This window comes from Giraffa tippelskirchi, chromosome 8, assembly GCF_054371585.1.
Source record: "Giraffa tippelskirchi isolate mGirTip1 chromosome 8, T2T-mGirTip1v1.2.pri, whole genome shotgun sequence".
NCBI lineage: Eukaryota > Metazoa > Chordata > Mammalia > Artiodactyla > Giraffidae > Giraffa > Giraffa tippelskirchi.
Window position 1 is genome coordinate 15,557,590 of NC_137282.1, and position 23,062 is coordinate 15,580,651.

The window sequence follows — 23,062 nt, forward strand, 5'->3', positions numbered from 1 at the left end:
TATCACTATACCTAGTTAGGAATTTTCTTCTTCTGATGAAAACTTTTTACTCCTTTAGCAACTTGCAAATTTGTAACTGTGATAAATTATCAATACCATACTATTTATTATATATTACATACTGTGCTGAATATATATGTGTATATATATATCCCCTCCAAGCATTTTGTCCCCACCCCTCCCCTCTGGCCACCACCAATCTGTTCTCTGTAGCTATGAGCTCTGTTGTTTTGTTTTTAGATTCCATATATAAGTAAGATCAGAGAGTATTTGTCTTTCTCTGGATTAATTCACTTAGCGTTATGCTCTCAAGGTCTATCCATGTTCTTGCAAATGGCAGGGTTTCATTCTTTTTTATGGCTGACTAATACTCCATCGTACATATATATGTATGCACATATATGCTGCATTTTCTTTTTAAATTCATCCATCAGTAGACATGATTGTTTCCATATCTTGGCTATTGTAAATAATATTGCAATGAATATGGGAGTGAGTCTATCTTTTTGAGTTAATGTTTTCATTTTCTTTGGATAAATACCCAGAAGTGGAATTACTGGATCTTATAAGTGGTTCTGTTTTTAAATTTGGACGAACCTCCATACTGTTCACGGTGGCTGCACCAATTTACGTTCCTATCATCAGTGTTCAAGGGTTCTTGAACATTTCTTCACATTGAGCATTTTTCTACATTTTCACCAATACTTGTTTTTTCTTGTCTTTTTGATAACTGCCATTCTAACAGGTGTGAGAAGATACCTCATTGTGGTTCTGATTTGCATTTCCCTGATGATTGGTGATATTGAGCATCTTTTCATGTACCTGTGGCCATCTTGTATGTCTTTGAAAAAATATCTGTTCAGATCTGTCCATCGTTTAATCAGATTGTTTGTGGGGTTTATTTGCTTCTGAGTTGCATGAGCTTTTTAAAAATATATTTTAGATCTTAACCCCCATCAGACATATGATCTGCAAATATGTTCTCCCATTTAGTAAGTTGCCCACCTCATGCGAAGGGTTGACTCATTGGAAAAGACCCTAATGCTGGGTAGGATTGGGGGCGGGAGGAGAAGGGGACGACAGAGGATGAGATGGTTGGATGGCATCACCAACTCGATGAATATGGGTTTGGGTCGACTCCGGGAGTTGGTGATGGACAGGGAGGCCTGGCGTGCTGCAATTCATGGGGTCGCAAAGAGTCGGACACGACTGAGGGACTGAACTGAACTTTTCGTTTTGCTGATGGTTTCCTTTGCTATGCAGAAGCCTTTTTAATTTAATGTGGACTTGTTTATTTTTGTTCCTGTTGCCTTGGCTTTTTGGTGTCAGATCCAAAAAATCAGCACCAAGACTGATGACAAGGAGCTTGCTACCTATGTTTTGTTCTAGGAGTTTTACCATTTCAGGTGTTACATTCAAGTCTGTAATCTATTTTGGGTTGATTTTTGTATATGGTGTTAGATAGTGGTCCAGTTTTGTTCTTTTGAATGTGGCTGCCAGTTTTCCCAGCACTGTTTATTGAAGAGACAGTCCTTTTTTCATTCAATGTTCTTTGCTCTTTGTTGCAAATTAATTGACTGTATAAGCGTGGGTTATTTCTGGGCTTTCTATTCTGTCCCATTGATCTGTGTGTTTGTTTTCAAGCCAATAACATACTGTCTTTTATTACTATAACTTGGTCATATAGTTTGGAAGCGGGAAGCATGATGCCTCCAGCTTTTTTCTTTCTCAAGATTGTTTTGGCTATTCGGGGTCTTTGTGATTCCGTACAAATTTTAGGATTGTTCCATTTCTGTGAAAAATGCTGTTGGAATTTTGATAGGGATTGCATTGAATCTATAGATTTATTCTGGTAGTATGGACATTTTACCAATATTAATTCTCCCAAAACACAAGCGCAGAGTATCTTTCCATTTATTTGCATTTTCTTCAGTTTCTTTCATCAGTGTCTTACAGTTTCGGTGTACAAATCTTTCAGTTTCTTGGTTAAATTTATTCCTGAGTATTCTTTTGAGTACTTTATCCTATCATATTCCCTACCACAAATATTATTATACATTTAAATAGTTTTTTTAATGTCCTATAATCTTAAAGTTCTATGTGTAAAGAAAAAGTTATGGAATAAATTATCATTGCAATTAGTATTAATAGAAGTTTGACTTAAGACACTGCTGTTGGAACTTTTCAACATGTCTCATCTGTCCCTTAAGTTTTCTCATAGTCAGTTAACATATTACCCTTCTTTTTAAAAATTACTCATTTATTTATTTTTGGCTGCTCTAGGTCTTTGTTGCTGTTCGAGGACTTTCTCTAGTTTCCTCGAGTGGGGGCTACTCTCTAGTAACAGTGCATGGACTTCTCATTGCCGTGGCTTCTCTTGTTGCAGAGCAGGGGTCTAGAGCACACAGGCTTTAGTAGTTGCAGCTCTCGGGCTCAGTAGTTGCGGCTTGTGGGCCTTAGAGCTCGGGGTCAGTAGTTGTGGTGCATGGGCTTAGTTGTCCCTCAGCATGTGGAGTCTTCCCGGACATATTTGTGAGCAGAATATGGGCCTGATCTGATTTATAACTTGAAAAGATCACCCTGGCTTCATATGGAGGCAGGTGTGGAAACAGGGAACTTTTGGGAAGGTATTACAGTAGTCACGATGACATGATGTCGAGCATCTTTTCATACACGGATCTGCCATCTCTATATCTTCCTTGATGTGTCCAGGTCTTTTGCCCATTTTAAAAATTGGGTTGTTTGCTTCCTTATTGTTGAATTTTAAGAGTTCTTTGTATATTTTGGATAATCAGACTATCACATGTAACTTTTGCAAATATTTTCTCCTAGTCTGGACTTGTCTCATTCTCTTCACCTTTATTATCTTTTAATGTTCACTGGGTTAGTAGGCATGACCCTTCTTTTTACTTCTGATGTTAGTAATTTGGGTCTTCTCTCCTTTTTACTGCTTATCCTAGAAAAGCATTTGTCATTTTATCGATCTTTTCAGAGAACCAGCTTTTGATTTCCTTGATTTTCTGTTAATTCTGTGCTTTCAATTTCATTGATTTCTGCTATAATTATTGTTATTTCTTCTCTTCTGCTTACTTGGAATTTAATTTGCTACTCTTTCTTTAGTTTCCTACAGTGGTAGCTTAGCATATTGATTTTCGGTGTCTTCTAACAGTCAATGATATAATTCAGTGTTACAGTTTCCCTCTAACCATTGCTTCTACTGTATCTCATAAATTTTGATAGGTTGTAGTTTCATTTTCATTTGGTCCTAAATATTTTGATTTCTCTGGAGAATTTTTCTTTGACCTATGTGTTATTTAGAAGTGTGTTCTTTAATTTTCAAATATTTGGGGATATTCCAAAATACCCCCAAATATTTTAGAATATTTGTTACTGATTTCATTGGTTTCATTCTACTGTGATCAAAAGCCATATTTTGTATGATGTCTGTTCTTTTAAATATGTTATGGTCTGTTTCATGTCTTTTGATATATATACCTGTCTTTTGATATACATATGTATGCATGTTTCCTAGATGTATACCTTCAAGTAAAATTGTGGATCACAAAATTAGTACATATTTGGCTGTAGTGAATACTGATAGACAAGTTTTCCAAAGTGGCTGTAACAATTACACCCCCACCAAGCATGCACTAGAGTTTCATGTGTTCCACAGCTTTGCCTTTGCTCTGTGTTATCAGTTTTAAAATCTGCAGCCATTGTGGTGGGTGTGTAGTAGTGTCTCATTATAGTGTTAATTTGCATTTCCCTGATGACTAAAGCAGTTAAGCATTCTCAACTGCGTGCTCAGATGCTCAGTCGTGTCTGACTCTTTTGTGACCCCATGGACTGTAACCCACCAGGCTCCTCTTGTCCATGGGATTTCCCAGGCAGGAATACTGGAGTGGGTTGCCATTTCCTTCTCCAGGGGATCTTTGCTGACCCAGGGATCAAACCCAGGTCTCCTGCACTGGCAAGCAGATTCTTTACCACTGAGCCACCTGGGAAACCCTATCTGTTCTTGTCAGTTCACTTCAGTTCAGTTCAGTCACTTAGTCGTGTCTGACTCTTTGCAACCCCATGGACTGCAGCACACCAGGCTTCCCTGTCCATCACCAACACCCGGAGTTTGCTCAAATGCACGTCTGTCGAGTTGGTGATGCCATCCAACCATCTCATCCTCTGTCGTCCCCTTCTCTTCCCGCCTTCAATATTTCCCAGCATCAGGGTCTTTTCCAATGAGTCAGTCCTTCGCATCAGGTAGCCAGAGTATTAGAGCTTCGGCTTCAGCATCAGTCCTTCCAATGAATATTCAGGACTGATTTCCTTTATGATGGACTGGTTGGATCTCCTTGTAGTCTGAGGGACTCTCAAGAGTCTTCTCCAACACCACAGTTCAAAAGCATCAATTCTTTGGTGTTCCAGTTTTCTTTATAGTCCAACTCTCACATCCATACGTGGCTACTGGAAAAACCATACCTTTGACCATATGGACCTTGGTTGGCAAAGTAATGTCTCTGCTTTTTAATGCACTGTCTAGCTTTATCATTGCTTTTCTTCCAAGGAGCAAGCATTTTTAAGTTTCATGGCTGCAATCTCCATCTGCAGTGATTTTGGAGCCCAAGAAAATAAAGTCTGTCACTGTTTCCATTGTTTCCCCATCTATTTGCCATGAAGTGATGGGACCAGATGCCATGATCTTAGTTTTCTGAATGTTGAGTTTTAAGCCAGCTTTTTCATTATCCTCTTTCACTTTCATCAAGAGGCTCTCTAGTTCCTTTTTGCTTTCTGCCACAAGAGTGGTGTGGGTTCTTTACCACTGAGCCACCTGGGAAGCCCTATCTTTTCCTGTACTCATTGGCTTTTGGATCCCACTTTGGTCAAATGCTGTGTCTTTGGTCCCCTTCCTCCCCGCTTCTACTGGATTGTGTTTCTTTATTGCATTGTAGCTGTTGTTGCTATATTTTGAATATGAATTCTTTGTTTGATAAATCTATTCCAAATATCTTCACCTACTCCCTGGGTTGTTTTTAACTCTCTTCATAGTGTCTTCTGATGAACAGAATTTACTTTTAATAACATCCAGTTTATCAATCTTTCCCTTTGTGTTTGGTGTTTTCTAAAAGTTGATGTCATTATCATCAACCTGATTTCACAGAGAAGCTAACAGAGGTGCTGGGCACTGGTGCTCTGAGGGCCTGGAGGAGAGCGAGGCAGGCCCTGGGCAGCTAACAGCAGTCACTGTCCCCAGACGTGCCCAGGAGGTGCATGATTCTTAATCCCTCCTCAAATTTTTATCCCTAGACACTCACCTAGTCCTGGCCCTCCCAAAGTCTGAAAAGACCCCCTCTAGGTTTATCCCTTCCGGTCTAGACTAGGCCAAAAGAATTTTAATTGGATTCTCAAATTTAGAAGTCAAGTAACTAAAATCACTTTTCCTTCTCCAGTAAAATAGAGCTAAGTGATCATCCTGCTCAGTCTACCAAACACTGACAGCTGATGAAAGGTACCGAGGTCTCTGCTTTGCTTAAAATGTTCTCAGTTTTCCTGGATAGGTGACTTTGAATGAGCTGCGCTCAGAGTTTCTCAAAAATCCCTGGTGGCTCAGTGGTGAAGAACCCTCCTGCCAATGCAGGAGACCCGGATTCGATCCCTGGGTCAGGAAGATCCCCTGGAGAAGAAAATGGCACCACTCCAGTATTCTTTCCTGGGAAATCCCACGGCCAGAGAAGCCTGGCGGGCTACAATCCATGGAGTCACAAAAGAGTCGGACACGACTTAGCGACTAAAACAACAACTTGCTTTAGAAGAGGATCTTGGCAGCCTTCCAGGAACTTTCCTGAGGGTGGAGCGCCCGGGACAAGCAAGGGAGGGGCCGGTGGGTGTTTCCCGGGCAAGGAGGTTCCCGCAGGCTTTTAAATGCGGCTTCTGCGCGAAAACCCGGATCCAGGATCGCCAGGCCTGGACGCGCTCGGGGTTATTATCGCGTCTCCCAAATCTCCTCTCCGAGTCTTCGCTCGAGCTGCGGCTGGGAAGCGAACCGAAAGTGAAAAACCGCGGGGCTGCACCCGGCAGAGCGCGCCTCCTTCTCCGCGCTGCGGTGAGTAGCATCTTCAGGGGCTTTCCTGGCTTGAGCGATGGCTTGGTGGGAGCAGGATCTCGGTGCGGAGAACCGAAAAGAGACTTGAGCGAGGCGCGCCGAAGCTGAGACTGCCCGCCGAACTCACAGCCCAAGGGAAACCTCTTTGTGCCCAGAAGGGAGTGTGTGTCAGAGAAAGACGGAATTGTGTGCTGAGAAAGCGTCCGCGTTCTCTTTGGGAAGCCTTGAGGAGCGCTTTCCAGGGACCCTCCCTGAGATGCAAACCCATCTGGCTGCTGAAAAGCACAGGTGGGAGGGAGGTGATGTTCAGAGGCCTCGGCGAGAGCGGGTTCCCGCCCCGTCCCTGCACCTCCCCCCCGCCCCAGGAAGGTTTTGCATCCCTCCCCGTCTGCCACCATCTTCTCAGCCCCACTAACTCCAAAACCTAACTCCACCTCTGTGCGCGGTGAACGGCTTCCCTCTTCTTCCTGTCTTGAGTCGAGCATCACTTGTTGCTAGAATTGTGTGCTGAAGTAGGAGCGAGGCTGGCTGTCCAGCTGGGGAGGGCGTTGCCTATTTAAGGCAGAAGATGCTCTGGGAAAACCCCGGAACTGCAGGCTTTGCCTACGATGTGCAAGCCATTTCTTAAAGTATTTTGGTACCCGATTAGCGTCCTCAGAATAGAACACATTTTATATAAGCTATGGAAAGAACTTTAGCGTGACTTCAAGACGTTTTCTGGGACTCTTAATGATTCTATAATATGTAGAAAATGCCACGCAAAATGACTGTTTTTCCTAACACCATGGCTCCAGCAGGCTGCCCCCTCCAAACTCCCAACACCACCAACAGCAACCCCGCTCCCACCTCACCCCCTCCGCACAGCGGTCTGAGATAGTCAGTCGGGGAGAGTAGTATTCATGTCCGGACTTGGATTGTTTATTTCAGTTGAGGGCTACGTGCAGTTTTGAATTTGGCAAGTTTTGGCCTTCAGGACCTCGTTCTCCTCCATTCACTGAAGATGAGACCCCCCCCCCCCCGGACGCTCAGGGCCACTTGTGGGCGTGTTAGTGACGTCACTCTACAACTAGGGCATTGTTTCTCCTGCCCGGTCCACGTGGTCTCTAGAGGAGGACCTGGATCCTGCCTCTGTCTTGAATAAGCAGACCCGGGTATTTGCGCAATAAAGTGGCAGAGACACCAGTCTAGCCTCAGTGTTAGAACTTTCTCCCTCTCCTGCCTGAAGCCAGAGGCAGTGTCCTAGCACCGCTGCATCATTTAGGTCAGCCCCTTTTTTGGACTTGCTGTGGTGACTCTTCATTTGCTGTCTTCCTGCTAGATGGCAGTGTGTAACAGTGAATTTAAATACACAGTCTCAACTGTTACTGTTCTTACGGCTCATCTTTTAGTCTTCAGTTAAAAGTATTTTTCAAGTTTTATCTTACAAACAACATATTTGAAAAAAATTTCAAACCAGGATTAAAGTTAGGAAATAAAATGAACATATTGTTTGGACAAACAATGATGTTATTCATGTAAGTGTAAGCATTGCTCAGTTTTCAGGCATTTCCAACCCATATTTAAATACTTTCTAAATTTGGAATGTAAAAAGTTGATTTCAGGTGCTCTGTGTGTGGTGGGCTGCCGTCTATGGGGTCGCACAGAGTCGGACACGACTGAAGCGACTTAGCAGCAGCAGCATCAGTGATGACCTAGATGGGTAGGAGGGGGTGGGGGTGGGAGAGAGGTCCCAGAGGGAGGGGATGTATGTATACATGTAGCTGATTGACTTCATTGTGCAGCAGAAACTAACACAACATTGTAAAGCAATTATTTGTTTTTAAAAAGAATTGATTTCAGTAAGAAATCCAGTACCTATTTCCCATACTAGCATTCTCTTAATACAATAAACATTTGTAGTAGAGTTCTTGACTATGAGTTTTTAAAAATTAAAAACAATTAAGTTCATTTTTATTGACAGTATTTTTCAGATATTTACTTGAAAATAAGATTTCAGTTTTTAAAAGTTAATGCTGAATTAGTCAAAAGGAGAATGAAGATCAAGTAACCCTAAATTATCATATAGAAATATTTCTTATTTTATATTTCCTGAAATCTTTAGTTTGTGATGACTCAGCTTGTCCCAATTACTGTCTCTTTGCTTGATTGACTTTTCTTCTATGGAGTGTTCATGAGATCAGAGAACTTAATTTTGGGATGGAGAGCCCCAGAAGATCATTTGTTCCAGCTCTTTGTTTTTAGGCACATTAGCCAGATTTTATCATGTTACTTGATTATTTCCTCACTCATGATTACAGGAATGATCAAAGCAGCTGAGGGATTTTAGTTCCTGTCTTTGCCAGGAAGGAAAATTGTTACAGAATAACCAGTAAGCCCTTCCTGGAGCAAGAACAGTTACAAAGAACACCTTCCAAGGAAAAAGAGGCTCAGCTCTTGGTGTGATACAGAATCTTCCCAATAGTGGACCCCCACCTCTTCCATTTAAAAAACCTGTTGTTTTTGAATGCTTCTGTTTGGGTCTTCATGTCAGTCTTTTTATTTAGTTCTTTAGTGAGTTTGTTTTTATCTAGTTTCTACCTTAAGTAGACCCACTAAGTGAGATTATATTAATATTGTATACTTTGAGTGCTTCAATTTGTGTCTGGAATTTAAGAATTTAAGAATGGCATCACTTTCAGGAGTAGAAGAATGAAGGTGCTCACGCTACCACTTCCATCCTCCCATTAATCTTTCTATTTTATTAATACAGTCTTCAGTCGCTCAGTCGTGTCCAACTCTTTGCGACCCCATGAACCGCAGCACACCAGGCCTCCCTGTCCATCACCAACTCCTTGAGTCCACCCAAACCCATGTCCATTGAGTCAGTGATGCCATCTAACCATCTCATCCTATGTTGTCCCCTTCTCCTCCTGCCCTCAATCTTTGCCAGCATCAGGGTCTTTTCAAATGAGTCAGCTCTTCGCATCAGGTGTCCAAAGTATTGGAGTTTCAGCTTCAACATCAGTCCTTCCAATGAACACCCAGGACTGATCTCCTTTAGGATGGACTGGTTGGATCTCCTTGCAGTCCAAGGAACTCTCAAGAGTCTTCTCCAATACCACAGTTCAAAAGCATCAATTCTTCGGCGCTCAGCTTTCTTTATAGTCCAGCTCTCACATCCATACATGACCACTGGAAAAACCATAGCCTTGACTAGACGGACCTTTGTTGGCAAAGTAATGTCTCTGCTTTTTAATATGCAGTCTAGGTTGGTCATAACCTTCCTTCCAAGGAGTAAGCGTCTTTTAATTTCATGGCTGCAATCACCATCTGCAGTGATTTTGGAGCCCAGAAAAATAAAGTCAGCCACTGTTTCCACTGTTTCCCCATCTATTTGCATGAAGTGATGGGACCAGATGCCATGATCTTAGTTTTCTGAATGTTGAGCTTTAAGCCAACTTTTTCACTCTTCTCTTTCACTTTCATCAAGAGGCTCGTTAGTTCTTCACTTTCTGCCGTAAGGATGGTGTCATCTGCATATCTGAGGTTATTGATATTTCTCCCGGCAATCTTGATTCCAGCTTGTGCTTCCTCCAGCCCAGTGTTTCTCATGATGTACTCTGCATAGAAGTTAAATAAGCAGGGTGACAATATACAGCCTTGACGTACTCCTTTTCCTATTTGGAACCAGTCTGTTGTTTCATGTCCAGTTCTAACTGTTGCTTCCTGACCTGTATACAGTCTTTTAATTTAATTTAAAAAAAAGGTATTTACTTATTTATTCGGTTGCAGTGGCTCTTAGTTGCAGTGTGCAGGATCTTGGGAGTTCTTTAGTTGCCACATGCAAGATCTAGTTCCCCAACTAGGAACTGAACCTGGCACCCCTGCATTGAGGGCATGGAGCCTTAGCCCCTGGACCACCAGGGAAGCCCCTAATCACCTGTCTTGATTCCAGCAGCTACCAGTGTCCCTTTCTCTCTCGTGAGTCTGTTTGTCTCTCCTGCAGTGTGTGCTTGGTCCAAAAGGATGACCTTCCCAGATAGAAATCTGTAAGGCAGAGCAGCACTCAAAAAAAACCCAAAACAACCCATAACTCAACAAAGTATGAAGTCCATTAAAAAACAGTGAGGAGCACATTAACACAAATAGATGTTAATAAAGGAAATGGGATGAAAAGGGAAACTGTGGAACCACTGCACCATGCTCATCAGGTGCCCAAGGGATAGTCTTTCTGCAAATTACCAACACTGGTCAACTTTTTTGTTTGTTTGGTCAACTTTTTAATGTTCAGCGGTTTTATATTCACCCAATAAAGCAGCTTTAAAGAGTTGCCTAACATCCCCCAGCATTCTGTCCACTGATGTAGCAGAAACACGCAAAATGAATGGCCATGTATCTTTGACCTGGCAGTAGGGTGGAGTAAGACTTCTCAAAGCAGGTGGCCTTGAATGCCCAGAATGGCTCTGATAGTGAAAGAGGCATGGGTGTTGTAGGTAGGGACCAGAGCACTGAACAGGAAACTATGTTCCAGGAACAGCTAGAACAAAGGGTTTGTCAGGTAGAAGGTGGAGAAGTAGGGTGGAGTCCAGAGACTCTTGTTTGCTAAGCTAATGAATTTGGTCTTTATCTTGAACTCTTTGGCACTGAAATCCATTGATGGATTTTAATCAGAGGAGAGATACCCAGTCTACATTCCAACAATATCTCTGAGCTGGGTGAGGGATGCTAGCAGGTCAGAAATCCTAGTTATCAGACTTTTGATTTTTTTTTTTTTGGCCACACCGAGAAGCATGTGGGACCCTAGTTCCCCAACCAGGGATTGAACCTCACCTAGAAACACAGTCTTAACACTGGACTGCTGGGGAAGTTCTTATCAGGCTTTTGGAGTCACCAAGTAGGAAAAGATGGCAGAGTGTTGGTGAGGTCAAGTAGAGTCGAAGGCAGTTATTTAAAAATTGCCTGGAGATTTGTCCAGAGGCCCTTAGACTTTCCTATCTGCCTGCCATGTCATCTGTCTTTCCCAGGACAGCAGCCCCTACTTAAGGGATGCTCCGAGGATTTTATACATTATGAAATGAAAACATCTTGGAATGTTTTCGTTTGAGAAATGACACTTTGGTGTGAATAATGTGTCTGGTAATTAGACACATTCCTTCAAAAGACTCCCTGGCATAACCTCAGACTCAGTTAAGAGTCAATTATTAACCCAATGACTTACCTGGTGGCTCAGACGGTAAAGCGTCTGCCTACAATGTGGGAGACCTGGGTTTGATCCCTGGGTCGGGAAGATCCCCTGGAGAAGGAAATGGCAACCCACTCCAGTATTCTTGCCTGGAAAATCCCAGGGACAGAGGAGCCTGGTAGGTTCCAGTCCATGGGGTCGCAAAGAGTCGGACACGACTGAGCGACATCACTTCACTGTTAACCCAAATGACTCACCAGTTACTAGAAGAGAGAGGATCTGAGACTTCCCAGAGCTCCCTGGTGGGTGTCACCCAGGGTTGGCCTCTCATTTTTCACTCAGAACCACAGGGCAGAAGTCACCTTGGTCCCGTGGCTGTGACCCTTAACCCACGCCGGGGTCTGGCCCTGCATGGCTGTGGCTGTGTGGGAAGCTGGCATCCTCAGGCTACTAATTCACTAAGACATCCAGTCTCCCTCCTGTCCATTTTAATTCAACATAAAGCAGAGAACGTGGAAATTATTTTGGACTTAAAGTGTTGCTGCTTTTGACAGGACAGCCCTTGCAGGACTATGCAGTGATGACTCTCAGCTCCAGACCCCTCTCTGGGCGGCAGATGGCCGTGCGCATGGTCTGACGATGCGTCTCAGAGCTCAGCGCTTGGGTCAAGTGGGTCAGTTAGTGAGTCCACTTCAGCTGTTATTGACCTGGTTGAGCAAACACACACTGCTCCAGCCTGGGAAGGGGTGTTCTGGGGGCGCCCTGAGGGCAATGAGAAAACAGAAGGGAGCTTTCTTCTTGGGGCCCCTTTGTCTTGGAGCTTGTCAGCCTTCACGGTGCTCTCTGCAGGTCCATCTGTACCCCGCTGTTGGGGAACCACTGATTTGATGACAAACTCCCGGGTAACTTGTGCTGTATGTATATCAGATTGATGTGCCCCAAGGCCTGGTTGGCTGCTGCCTGCTCTAAATCATCAGACCATCTACCCTAGCTGATTCTGTTCTTTAGTGCTATGTATTTACCCACAGCTCAGTCCTCGAGACTGTACTGTGTACTTCTGGTTTGGGGACTATGACCTCTATTGAGATTCTTTGGATGGAAGGGATTTTTGTAACCTTAAATTCTTCTGGCATAATTTGTGAAAAAGTGAAAGTGTTAGTTGCTCATTTGTCTCTGAATCTTTTGTGCCCCAGTGGACTGTAGCCCTGTATTCCATGGCTCCTCTGTCCATGGGATTCTCCAGGCAAGAATACTGGAGTGGGTTGCCATTTCCTTCTCCGGGGGATCTTCCCAACCCAGGGATGGAACCTGTGTCTCCTGCCTTGCAGGTGGATGGTTTACCTGCTGAGCCACCCGGGAAGCCCAGAATGATAATCAGAATATTTTATCGGATATTTTTTGTGTGTCAGGCTCTGAAATAAGTGTTTTTCCAATTTTATCTCATAGAATTCTCACAGTAACTCTCTGATTGGGCACCTCTGTGATCTATATTTTGGGAATTGAATCATGGAATCACGAACAGTCTGAGGGGTTGAGATTTGAGTCCTGGCAGGCTGACTAGAGCCCGTTTTCTTAGACCCTGTGGATTGCAGGACTTCTGCAGATGAAAGAAAAATGCACTTTGGCTGTTTCTGAGACCAAGAGTCATTTTGTTGCTGAAGGGAAGAAATAGCCTGGACTTAAAAGTTGATCAAGGTAGATGTGTGAGAGGGGAGCACACCTTTAAAACCAAGGTTTTAAAGCAGAATTCTGCATCATTTTTGTATTTCTCATTGGATCTTCAGCTCCATATCTGAGAGGTGTACAGCCAGATCTTAGGACCAGGCCCTTGGCGCGCCCCCTTCCTCTGAAATGTTGATCCTTGCTCTTCTCTGAACTCCACAGTGTGGTTTTCTCAGCACGTTTGACTTCAGGGAACCCCAGGAGTAAGAGGCATTCTGAGGGACTATTTAGTTCATTTGAAAAGCTTTTGGAAAAGACCATCCATTTCAGATAGATGGACACCTTATTTCAAGACATCCAGAGAACCATATTGCCCACAAAATCCACTACTTTAGTGCACTTGCTGTAAAAGACTAAGCAAATAAAGCAGTAATCTAAATTCCTTATGTTGTGGCCGAAGTGGTTTTCCCTGGCGGGAACTGGGGTCAGTTGATCATTTGCCATTTCTGATTAAAGCCTGAAACTTTTGTTCTTTCCCTAATTTTTACAGAACTGAGTGGACAGTCCCGGCTATTTCTGCTCCACTTCTCTGTTCTTTTGAGACTTAGATGGAAGGAAATGATCACATGTCAGTGACTTTCGGAATTCAGGTCTGATGGCAAAGAAAATTAAGTGGAAGCATCATTTTAGTCTCGATCTCTCACTCTTCTGTAATGTATGACCTAGAGCAAGTCTCTTGACCTCTCTGGTCTTGGTGTCCTTATCTATGAGTGAGGTGTTAGGTCTAAATGATCCCAAGATTCCTTTTAGTTGTAAAGCTTTTCGTTTCTACACTGCAGCCCTGCAAGGCTGCATTAATGAGATCTCCTGTGCTAAGGCCAAACTATTGTTCATTTGTTACAGATATTTTTTGGATGCCTTCTGGTTTAAAGAATCCCCAGCTGCTCTGATGATAGCTTAAGAAGACTGCATGCTGTTCCCTTTCAATGCCAAGCCAGGCGCCCCCAGAACCTCACATCTCAGTCCTTCATGGAGCCCGGGTCCCAGCAGGAATGGCAGCGGAGGAAATTGGCACGCAGATGGTTCCTCCACATGAAGTTGTCTTGGTCTGCGGGCCGACTCGAGAACACCTGGTAACCTGGCTCGCCCTCTGTCAGTCACCCAGGGCAGGGCAGCATGGTGCGGATTCAGAGGGGGAAGCTTCTGGCATCTTGCCTGTGCATCATGGCTACCGTCTTTCTGCTCATCACACTCCAGGTATCAAGAGCGTGGGTCGTATAATGTTGATTCCTGGGCCTCTGCCCCTGCCCCCACCCCCATCCCATTCGCTCCAAGGACTTTACTTTTTGCTTCATCTCTCAGGGTCAGGATGTTCTCGCTAAGGCAAGGAAAATACTTTCTTTTTTTAACATATGATATTGAGGTTTAGTGAGTGGATGTGGTAGGTAGAAACAAAATCAGTGAGTTGGGAAATCAGTTTGTGACTCTTGCAGGATCCTAGTTTTAAGATTTTTTGGATGCGGACCATTTTTAAAATCTTCATTGAATTTGTTGCAATATTGTTTGTTTTATGATTTGGTTTTTTGACCACGAGGCATGTGGGATCTCAGCTCCTTGACCAGGGATTGAACCCCCACCTTCTGCATAGGAAGGTGAAATCTTAGCCACTGGACCACCGGGGAAGCCCCAGAGTCCTGGTTCTAGTAGAGCCCTGTCTGTCTTGTTGGCTCAAGACAACGCTGAACAAATAAGTCCTCAATGTATCCGTGAGGACTGGCTAACAGCCCAAATCATACTACTGATGGCAAACTGCAGTTAAGATCCAGATGAAGGTTTATCTTGGATGACTTCCTCCCAAGTCATGACCCCTTCTGAAAGATCCCATTCTTGAAGAAGCAGTGACTCTTCCAAGGACAAGCTAGTTTGTTCTGCAGAACACAAACAGCGGCATTAATAAATTTGTTGGTGGTAGGGTAAGTGAACTGAAGCATTTCTTCAGTCTTCCCATTTATCTCATATAGTTGGTTCTTCTAAACTTCATTTGCTGATTTCAAAGTAAAATACAAGTTTCACAGTGAAGGTAAAAGTATAGAGTTCAGAATTTTTAGCCTCCACTGTGTCCCTGCTGTCCGTTTCAAAATCCAAAAGGACTTTTAAAGATTACTTGTGGATGTGAGTAGTTCACATGCAGGCCTGATGGAGACAAAGATGTTCTCTGGGCGTTTGATTCTGGAGGATTGCCCTTCTCCTTGCTTAGGGCTGAATGAACGAATGCTTATACCAACACTTTGGCAGGTAGTCCCGTGCTGTTTCCACCACCACCTTCCACTGCCAGGTTGAGATTCTGATCACAGCAGACCCCTGGCTCTCATTGTGTCTCTCTTGGAGGTAAGGATCTAGGACCTGCTTGAGCTGGAAAGGCTGCGGTTTTCTGCTTTATTCTGTGGGAAATTATGAGAAAGCTTTGATCCTACTAGACATTTGACCTCTTTTCCAGGCTTGAGGAATGCCTGTGTACAAGTTAAGAATTTTGCTTTTGATGTCAGAATAAATTACCATGCTTTTGGTAGGCATGTCATCTCTTAAGTTTCCAGCATAAAAGAGGTAGTGTATTTACTGAAGCTGAACCTTTGCCTGGATCTTGATTGCAGTTTGCCATCAGTGGTCTGATTTGAGATGTTACCCTGTCCTGATGGATACATTGAGTGCTTAATTGTTCAGTGTTGCTATAATACTATTTTTGTTTGAACACTATAAAATGAACAAATATAATGCCTGTATATTTAGTGTCATAGTCTGTGCACAGGTTGGAAAAGAATTTCCAGACATGAGGCAGAATGAGAAGAGAACAGAGTTTATTAGAGGGGGAGATGCTGTTAGAACAGTGGGCTGGTTCAAGGGCGAGCCGACCCCTTTTGTGGTCTCCGCAATGCGGGAGACCCAGGTCCGATCCCTGGGGTGGGAAGATTCCCTGGAGGAGGGCATGGCAACCCACTTTGGTATTCTTCCCTGGAGAATCTCCATGGACAGAGGAGCCCCGCAGGCTACAGTCCATGGGGTTGCAAAGAGTCGGACATGACTGAGCAACTGAGCATAGCACAGCAGAGCCAATTTTTATAGCCTCAAGACAGAGAAAACTCCTGCTGGAAGGGTAACATGAGACAACTGGTTAGGATGCCAGAGGGTAGGTATTTTTACCTAATATAAGGTCAGGGGGCTCATGGCAACGGTTGCTATGGTGCTTAATCAGTTCCAGAGATGACCTTGGTGCAGGGGTCCACATCTGTGCCCTTGGTACAAGGCTTTACACCTGTGACCTTTGTAGAGAGCTCCACATTTAGGACCGTTCCTGTTTTTACTGGCTTATAGGCTGGGCAAGATGAAATAATTTGCCACGTAGGTAGGGAAAAGGAAGGCTAAAAAAAAACAAAAATCATGTCATGAATCCTGTATTAGTTTGCTAGGGATGCCCTATATAAAATAGCAAAGACTGAGTTGGGTGGCTTACACAACAGGAATTTATTTTCTCACAGTTGTGGAGGCTAGAAGTCCAAGGTCAAGGTGTCAGCAAGCAGGGTTGTTTCTCTGAGGCTTCCCCCTTGGCCTTGTGGATGGCTGTCTTCTCCCTGTGTCTTCACACGGTCCTCTTCCTATACTTCTCTGCGTCCCCGTCTCCTCTTTTTACAAGGACACCAGTCATATTGGATTAGAGCCCACTCTGATGACCTTTTAACTTAATTGCTGCTTTAAAGACTGTCTCCTAGTTCAGTCACATTCTGAGGTGGAAGGTGATAGGGCTTCAACGTACGAATTTGGCTAGGGGGGCAGGGGAGGGGGCACAGTTCAACCCATAACGGATTTTATAACATGATTAATAATCTAAACTTGAAAATGTTTCATTGACCTACAGTTAAACTAAAGCATTGTGGTTCTCTGGAGGAAGTCATTCATCTATGACACTGTTTTTGATTCACGTTTAATGATATTTTGTATATAGTATCTGTAGATTCTTTGGGTGTATGGTATCTACTTTTCTTTTTGAATTTTATCTACCTTTCAGTTGCACAAATAATTGATGAAATCATTTTAAAGCAAGTCTAAGACATATTATTTCACTTGGACTTTCTTTAATGTGATTCTCTAACACAGGGGCCCCCAGTGTCCAGGATCTAATGCCTGATGATCTGGGGTGGGGCTGATGAAATAATAATAGATATAAAGTGCACGATAAATGTAATGTGCTTGAATCATCCTGAAACCATCCTCCCCCCGGTTTCCTTCCCCCAGTCCGTGGAAAAATTGTCTTCCATGAAATCGTTCCCAGGTGCCCAAAAGGTTGGGGAACCACCGCTCTAACAGATGGGAACTTTAAATTTAGTATAACCATATGACTGTTGTCATACTCAGCAAAATTAATATTACTCAGGACCATCTATGTCTCAAGCCATATTAAATTTTCCCCAGTTATCTCAAAAAAACTTTTAATGGGTTGATTTGAATCTGGAATAAACATTTTGGGGATTTTCTTTTCTAAAAGTTTCTTCTGCCCCACATTTTATTCCATGTCATGGGTTTGTAGAAGAAACTAGGTCATTTGTCATTTTGAATTTCCCAGATTTTGAATTTGGCTGATTGTCTCCTCATGGTTTTGTTTAATATGTTCCTCTGTGCCCCGTATTTCTTACCACCTGGTATTGGTATCGGTGCCTGAGGCTAAACATGTTTAAAAGAAGTTGTTTGGTAGGACAGTCTCTCCTTAAAGCAATCCCTGTTATTTGGATATGAACTTATACCTTGCACAGTAGATGTTGATGAGAAATGTGGAGCAAAATTTGTCTTCGAAGTTATACCCATGGCTTTCTCAACGTGATTCTTTAAAGTCGCTGGGGGAAAGGTTGGGTGAAAATATAGAGCATTTGTGGCTAAAGTCAACACCATTCCGTGAAGCTCTGGGGAGCAGCCATCTTATTGCTGTGCTGTGCATAGTCGCTCAGTCGTGTCCGACTCTTTGTGACCCCGTGGACTGTAGCCCGCCAGGCTCCTCTGTCCATGGGATTCTCCAGGCAGGAACACTGGAGTGGGTTGCCATGCCCTCCTCCAGGGGATCTTCCCACCCCAGGGATCGAATCCAGGGCTCAGACATTGCAGGTGGATTCATAAAAGTGCCAAGGGCACTGTTGGCAAGGGTTTTTAGTTTTCAGTGACAGTTTTACTGTTCTAATGATGACTTTAGTGTCACAAATAATCCACGCTTTTTTCAAGGCTAATAGAAATCTGTCCTCCTTTTGGAATACTGTGTGGCTTTTTGCCAAGTGGCTCTTAATAGTTTTTTTGGCCTTGGATCCCTCAGAGAATCAGGGAACATTATAGACCCTCCCCAGGGAGTTACAGACCTTCCGTCACATCAGTGGGCAGGGGCTCTTTTCTGACACCAAAAGTAGCAAATGCATGAAGACGACACCACCCTTGGCTGCTGAGAGTGGGGCCTGAGGGCCAACAGGGAGTCTCCTCTGTTGACTGGTGGAACAGTTAATACATGAAAATATGTCTTTTTTTAACTGCTTTATTCTTTGCACAGTCTGACTATTAATGTTTTGTTATATATGATGCAGACCAGCCGCTACTTTTATACTGCTCTTTATAACATATTTTGTAATTTGCTGTAAATATATTACATTTTTTTGTAATGTATTACATTTGTTTGCCATCTGAATATCAAACCTTAAAGTTTGATGAAATGGCAGCAGTTTTGCCCCTCTGATTTTACTCTGCCCACTCGGCTCTGCAGATTACTTTGATTGATGGCCTTGCTCTCCAGAACCCAGACTCTCTGTCTCTTTTTTAAATTTACTTATTTGGCTGTGAACATGAATGTATGTGCTCAGTAGTGTCTGACTCTTCGACACCATGGACTGTAGCCCACCAGGCTTCTCTATCTGTGGGATTTCCCAGGCAAGAATACTGGAGTGGGTTGCTATCTCCTTCTCTGGGGGATCTTCCTGACCCAGGGATCGAACTTGCATCTCCTATGTCTCCTGCATTGGCAGGCGGATTCTTTACCCCTGAGCCGCTAGGGAAGCTGTACCAGGTCTTGTTAATAGTTGTGGCAGGTGAGATCTTCGATATTTGCTTTGGTATGTGGGATCTTTAGTTGTGGCCTGTGGAATCTAGTTTCCTGACTGGGGATGGAACCTGGGCCCCGTGCCTTGGGAGCATGGAGTCTTAGCCACTGGACCACCAGGGAAATCCCCAGACTGTCTTGAAATACATAAAAAACATGGTTTTAAGTGAGAAGGAGCCCAGTACTTAGGCCATCTCCATGCCATGGTGGATATTATTACAAATATAAGACCCATGTTATGATACCTTTGAAAAGTGAAAGTGAAAGTCACTCAGTCGCCTCCAACTCTTTGGAACCCCATGGACTATACAGTCCATGGAATTCTCCAGGCCAGAATTCTGGATTGGGTAGCCCTTCCCTTCTCCAGGGGATCTTCGCAACCCAGGAATCTAACCAGGGTCTCCTACATTGCAGGCGGATTCTTTACCAGCTGAGCCACAAGGGAAGCCCTATGACACCTTTAATTGTACTAAAAGGAAACCAATAGGATTTTGATAATTCACTTTTCCTAGAACGTAATCTCCAGCATTCGCCAGATAATAGCCCTCACTCTTGCAGGTTCCATTAAGACACGCAACCACTTCTGGATTCTATATATGCCTACCAAATGGAGGAGAGAGGTATCTGTTAAGTGTTTAGTAGAGAGATGTGTCCTTGTTGGTAGATAATTTGGAGGCTATGTCTCTACCCTAACCCCCAGAAACTGTGATGTGTTATCTTACTTGTCAAAAGGGACCTTGTGTATAAGGTTACAGTGACATACCTGGAGGTGAGGAGATAACCCTGAATTATGTGTGCAGGCCTGGTGTAACCACAGGAGTCCTTAACAGAGAAGACTCTTTCCTGGCTGTAGTCAGAGAGTGATATGACAGAAGAAGGGTTGGAGAGATGCAGCATTTCTGTTTTTTTTTTTTTAATTTTAAAACAATGTATGATTTATTTTGGCTGTGCCGTGAGGCATGTGGGGTCCTTATTCCCTGACCAGAGATCAAACCCATACTCCCTGCAGTGGAAGCACAGAGTCCCAACCAGTGTACTGCCAGGGAAGTCCCAAAAGGCAACATTTCTGATTCCAAAGGTGGAGGAAGGGGGCCATGAGCCAAGAACTGCAGGTGCCTCTGAAAGAAAACCAAGAACATGAATTTTCCGCCTGAGTTTCCTGAAAGGAACGTAGCCCTTCCAGCACCTTAATTTTCTTTATTTTTTGAGGGGAATGGAAGACTTTAGGGGGCAGAGAAGGAAGCTGCTGGGGCACAGAGACGAGGGTAAGGAGTCCCTCCAAATGGGACTGGAGTGCCTGCCACGCTGCCTTGCCCTGAAAATCTGCCTCCAGGGCCGTGGCAAGAGTCCAGTCCATTAAGTACATCGTGCAGTCCTAGCACTTGGAGTCTCCTGTCCTCATCGATGAAGTGACCAACGCCTTTTAGGCCAGTGAGACAGTTTCAGACTTCTAACCTCCAGAACCAGTTTACTATTGTGATAGTAAAACTGTATCATTCTAAGTTGCTCAACTTGTGACAATCTGTTAGAGTAGCAATAGGAGGCTAATGAGACAGTAAGTCAGGTTTGATCCCTGGGTTGGGAAGATCCCCTGAAGGAGGAAAGGGCAACCCACTCCGGTATTTTTAGCCTGGAGAATCCCATGGACAGAGGAGCCTGTTAGGCTACAGTCCATGGGGTCCCACAGAGTCAGACATGACTGAAGTGACTTAGTACACACGCAGGCAAGAAGGTAAATCCTCACGATGCGGAGGAAATTATAACCAGTCTGACACGGGTAATAGGTTGTCATCTTTTTTAGGTCGTGGTTGAGCTGGGAAAATTTGAAGGCAAGAAGTTTAAAAATTCTCATTTGAAAGATGGACGTGCAGAAATGGAGGAAGAGCGTCTCCGCCTCCATCCGTTCTTTAAGAGAGGAGGGCCGACCCTGGGCAGGAAGAGGACATTGGCAGCTGACAGCTTCCCCATCATGCTCTGGTGGTCCCCACTGACCGGGGAAACTGGAAGGCTTGGCCAGTGCGGGGAGGATGCTTGCTTCTTCACCATCAACCGGACCTACCTCCATCATCACAGGACCAAAGCCTTCCTCTTCTATGGTAGGTAGGGCTTCTGCCTTTCTCCGTGTTTGCTGACATCCCTGAGTTACTACTTTTCTCCCAAGGAGGACATGGGGGCTCCCCTTGAAAGCTCATTGCATGCCTGAACCCCTACACTTGCCCTGGAGAAGGCCTGAGCATTGAGCCCATACGATAAATGTATGAGCTGCACCAACAGAGGGATGATTGGCCAGGCCACCTGATATTTATTATGGGGGAAAAGCAGTGTTTCTTCTCACCTTTTCATAGTTGGGTACCACTCACTGGATTTGGTATTTAGGAACTGGGTTTTGATTATACTGCTGATACCAATTCAGGATATCATCTGTGATAATGGCTGGGAGATTTTGATTACCATAACAGATGTGTCATTGGACACATGCTCGGCACGGTATTTTTTATTTCATTAGTCAGAAATAAAAAGAGTGTCCCACATCAGCTTTCGAGAGCAAGTTGGTATTCATCCCTCCCCCAGGGTGATTATATGTCATGCTGGGATTGAAGGGCTGCCAGACCCAGCCAGGTGGAGGTGGCAAGATGCCAGCAGCTGTTAGAAATATGGAACTCTTGGACGCTGAGAGATGGTGGGTGTGGGGGAATACAGATTAGCAAGCTTAGTGGAAGATAGGCAAGATTAGTCACTTACATTAGGAAGTCAGTGCAAGGACAGCTGCTTTAGAGTGGTGTGAATGTGTGTGTGTGTGTGTGTGTAGTGATGCTGGTTTTGGAGTGGCAGGACTCTGTGTGTGTGTGTGTGTGTGTGTGTGTGTGTGTGTGTGTGTGTGTAGTGGTGCTGGCTTTGGAGTGGCAGGACTGAGACTGGGGTGTAGGGCTGAGTCATCTTCAGTGTTCTGCCCAACAACAACTTAAATAAAGCGGAAAGTGGCCTCAGCAGGAATTAGGTGGGGTGTGTGTGTGTGTGTGTGTGTGTGTGTGTGTGTGTAGTGGTGCTGGCTTTGGAGTGGCAGGACTGAGACTGGGGTGTAGGGCTGAGTCATCTTCAGTGTTCTGCCCAACAACAACTTAAATACAGCGGAAAGTGGCCTCAGCAGGAATTAGGTGGTGTGTGGGCCCTACAGTTGGTCAGGGCTCCAGAGCAAGGGGGGCTTCCATGGTGGCTCAGCGGTAAAGAACCCGCCTGCCAATGGAGGAGACACAGGAGATGCTGGTTCGATCCCTGCGTTGGGAAGATCCCCTGGAGGAGGAAAGGGCAACCCACTCCAGCATTCTTGCCTGGGAAATCCCAGGGACGGAGGAGCCTGGTGGGCTACAGTCCATGGGGTCACCAAAGAGTCGGACACAACTTAGCAACTAAACAACAAATAATCCTCTAATGATGTTTTGAGATAAGGCACATTAAATGTATGAGTTCAAATTCCCAAATTTTAACAGAAGCCCCTAGACATATTTCAGTTAGACACAAAAATAAATAGGTAATATATATAGAAAACCTACTACATAGCTTAAAAAACAAAATATTACAAGTTAAATTGAAAGCGTCTATGAACCCTTCCCTGACCCCATCACATTCCCTTCCCTTCTTCCCCAGAGGGGATCATAATTCTGAAATTCATGTGTGTGTGTGTGTGCTTAAACAACATAAAGTATTATTTTGTATGTTTTAAAAATTACATAGCATGATAAGTTAACGTTCTATAACTTACTTTTTCTCCTACATGATTTTTGAAGACTTACTAATGTGTCCTTATAGCTCTAGTTCACCCATTTTACTGTTGTATAGAATTCCATTGTATTTATCACACTTCATTTAACGATCTTCCTGTTCTTAGACATTTAAGTTGTTTTAAAAGAAAACTTGCTTATGGAAATAGAGACACAGAAGTAGAGAACAAATTTATGGATACCAAGGGGGAAAAGAGGGTCGGATAAACTGGGAGACTGGGATTGACATATATACATTATCA

At 43.9% G+C, this 23,062-nt stretch overlaps 1 protein-coding gene across 22 annotated transcripts in view; it reads left to right on the forward strand.

Moving 5' to 3' along the window:
• POFUT3 (protein O-fucosyltransferase 3) overlaps positions 1-23,062 on the forward strand; it is a 259,490-nt gene that overhangs the window by 6,608 nt on the left and 229,820 nt on the right. For 12 of the 22 annotated variants that reach the window (XR_014063101.1, XR_014063098.1, XR_014063103.1 and 9 more), the window contains exons 2-3: positions 13,824-14,177; positions 20,843-21,137. Coding sequence is in view for 12 of the 22 variants with exons in the window: in XM_081523473.1 (XP_081379599.1) it covers positions 14,097-14,177; positions 20,843-21,137 (376 nt within the window). In the remaining 10 variants the exon portion in view is untranslated. Of the gene's footprint in view, positions 1-5,444; positions 6,098-13,823; positions 14,178-20,842; positions 21,138-23,062 lie in introns of those variants that run through there. The other 10 variants (XR_014063097.1, XR_014063100.1, XR_014063099.1 and 7 more) reach the window with 2 other exon arrangements.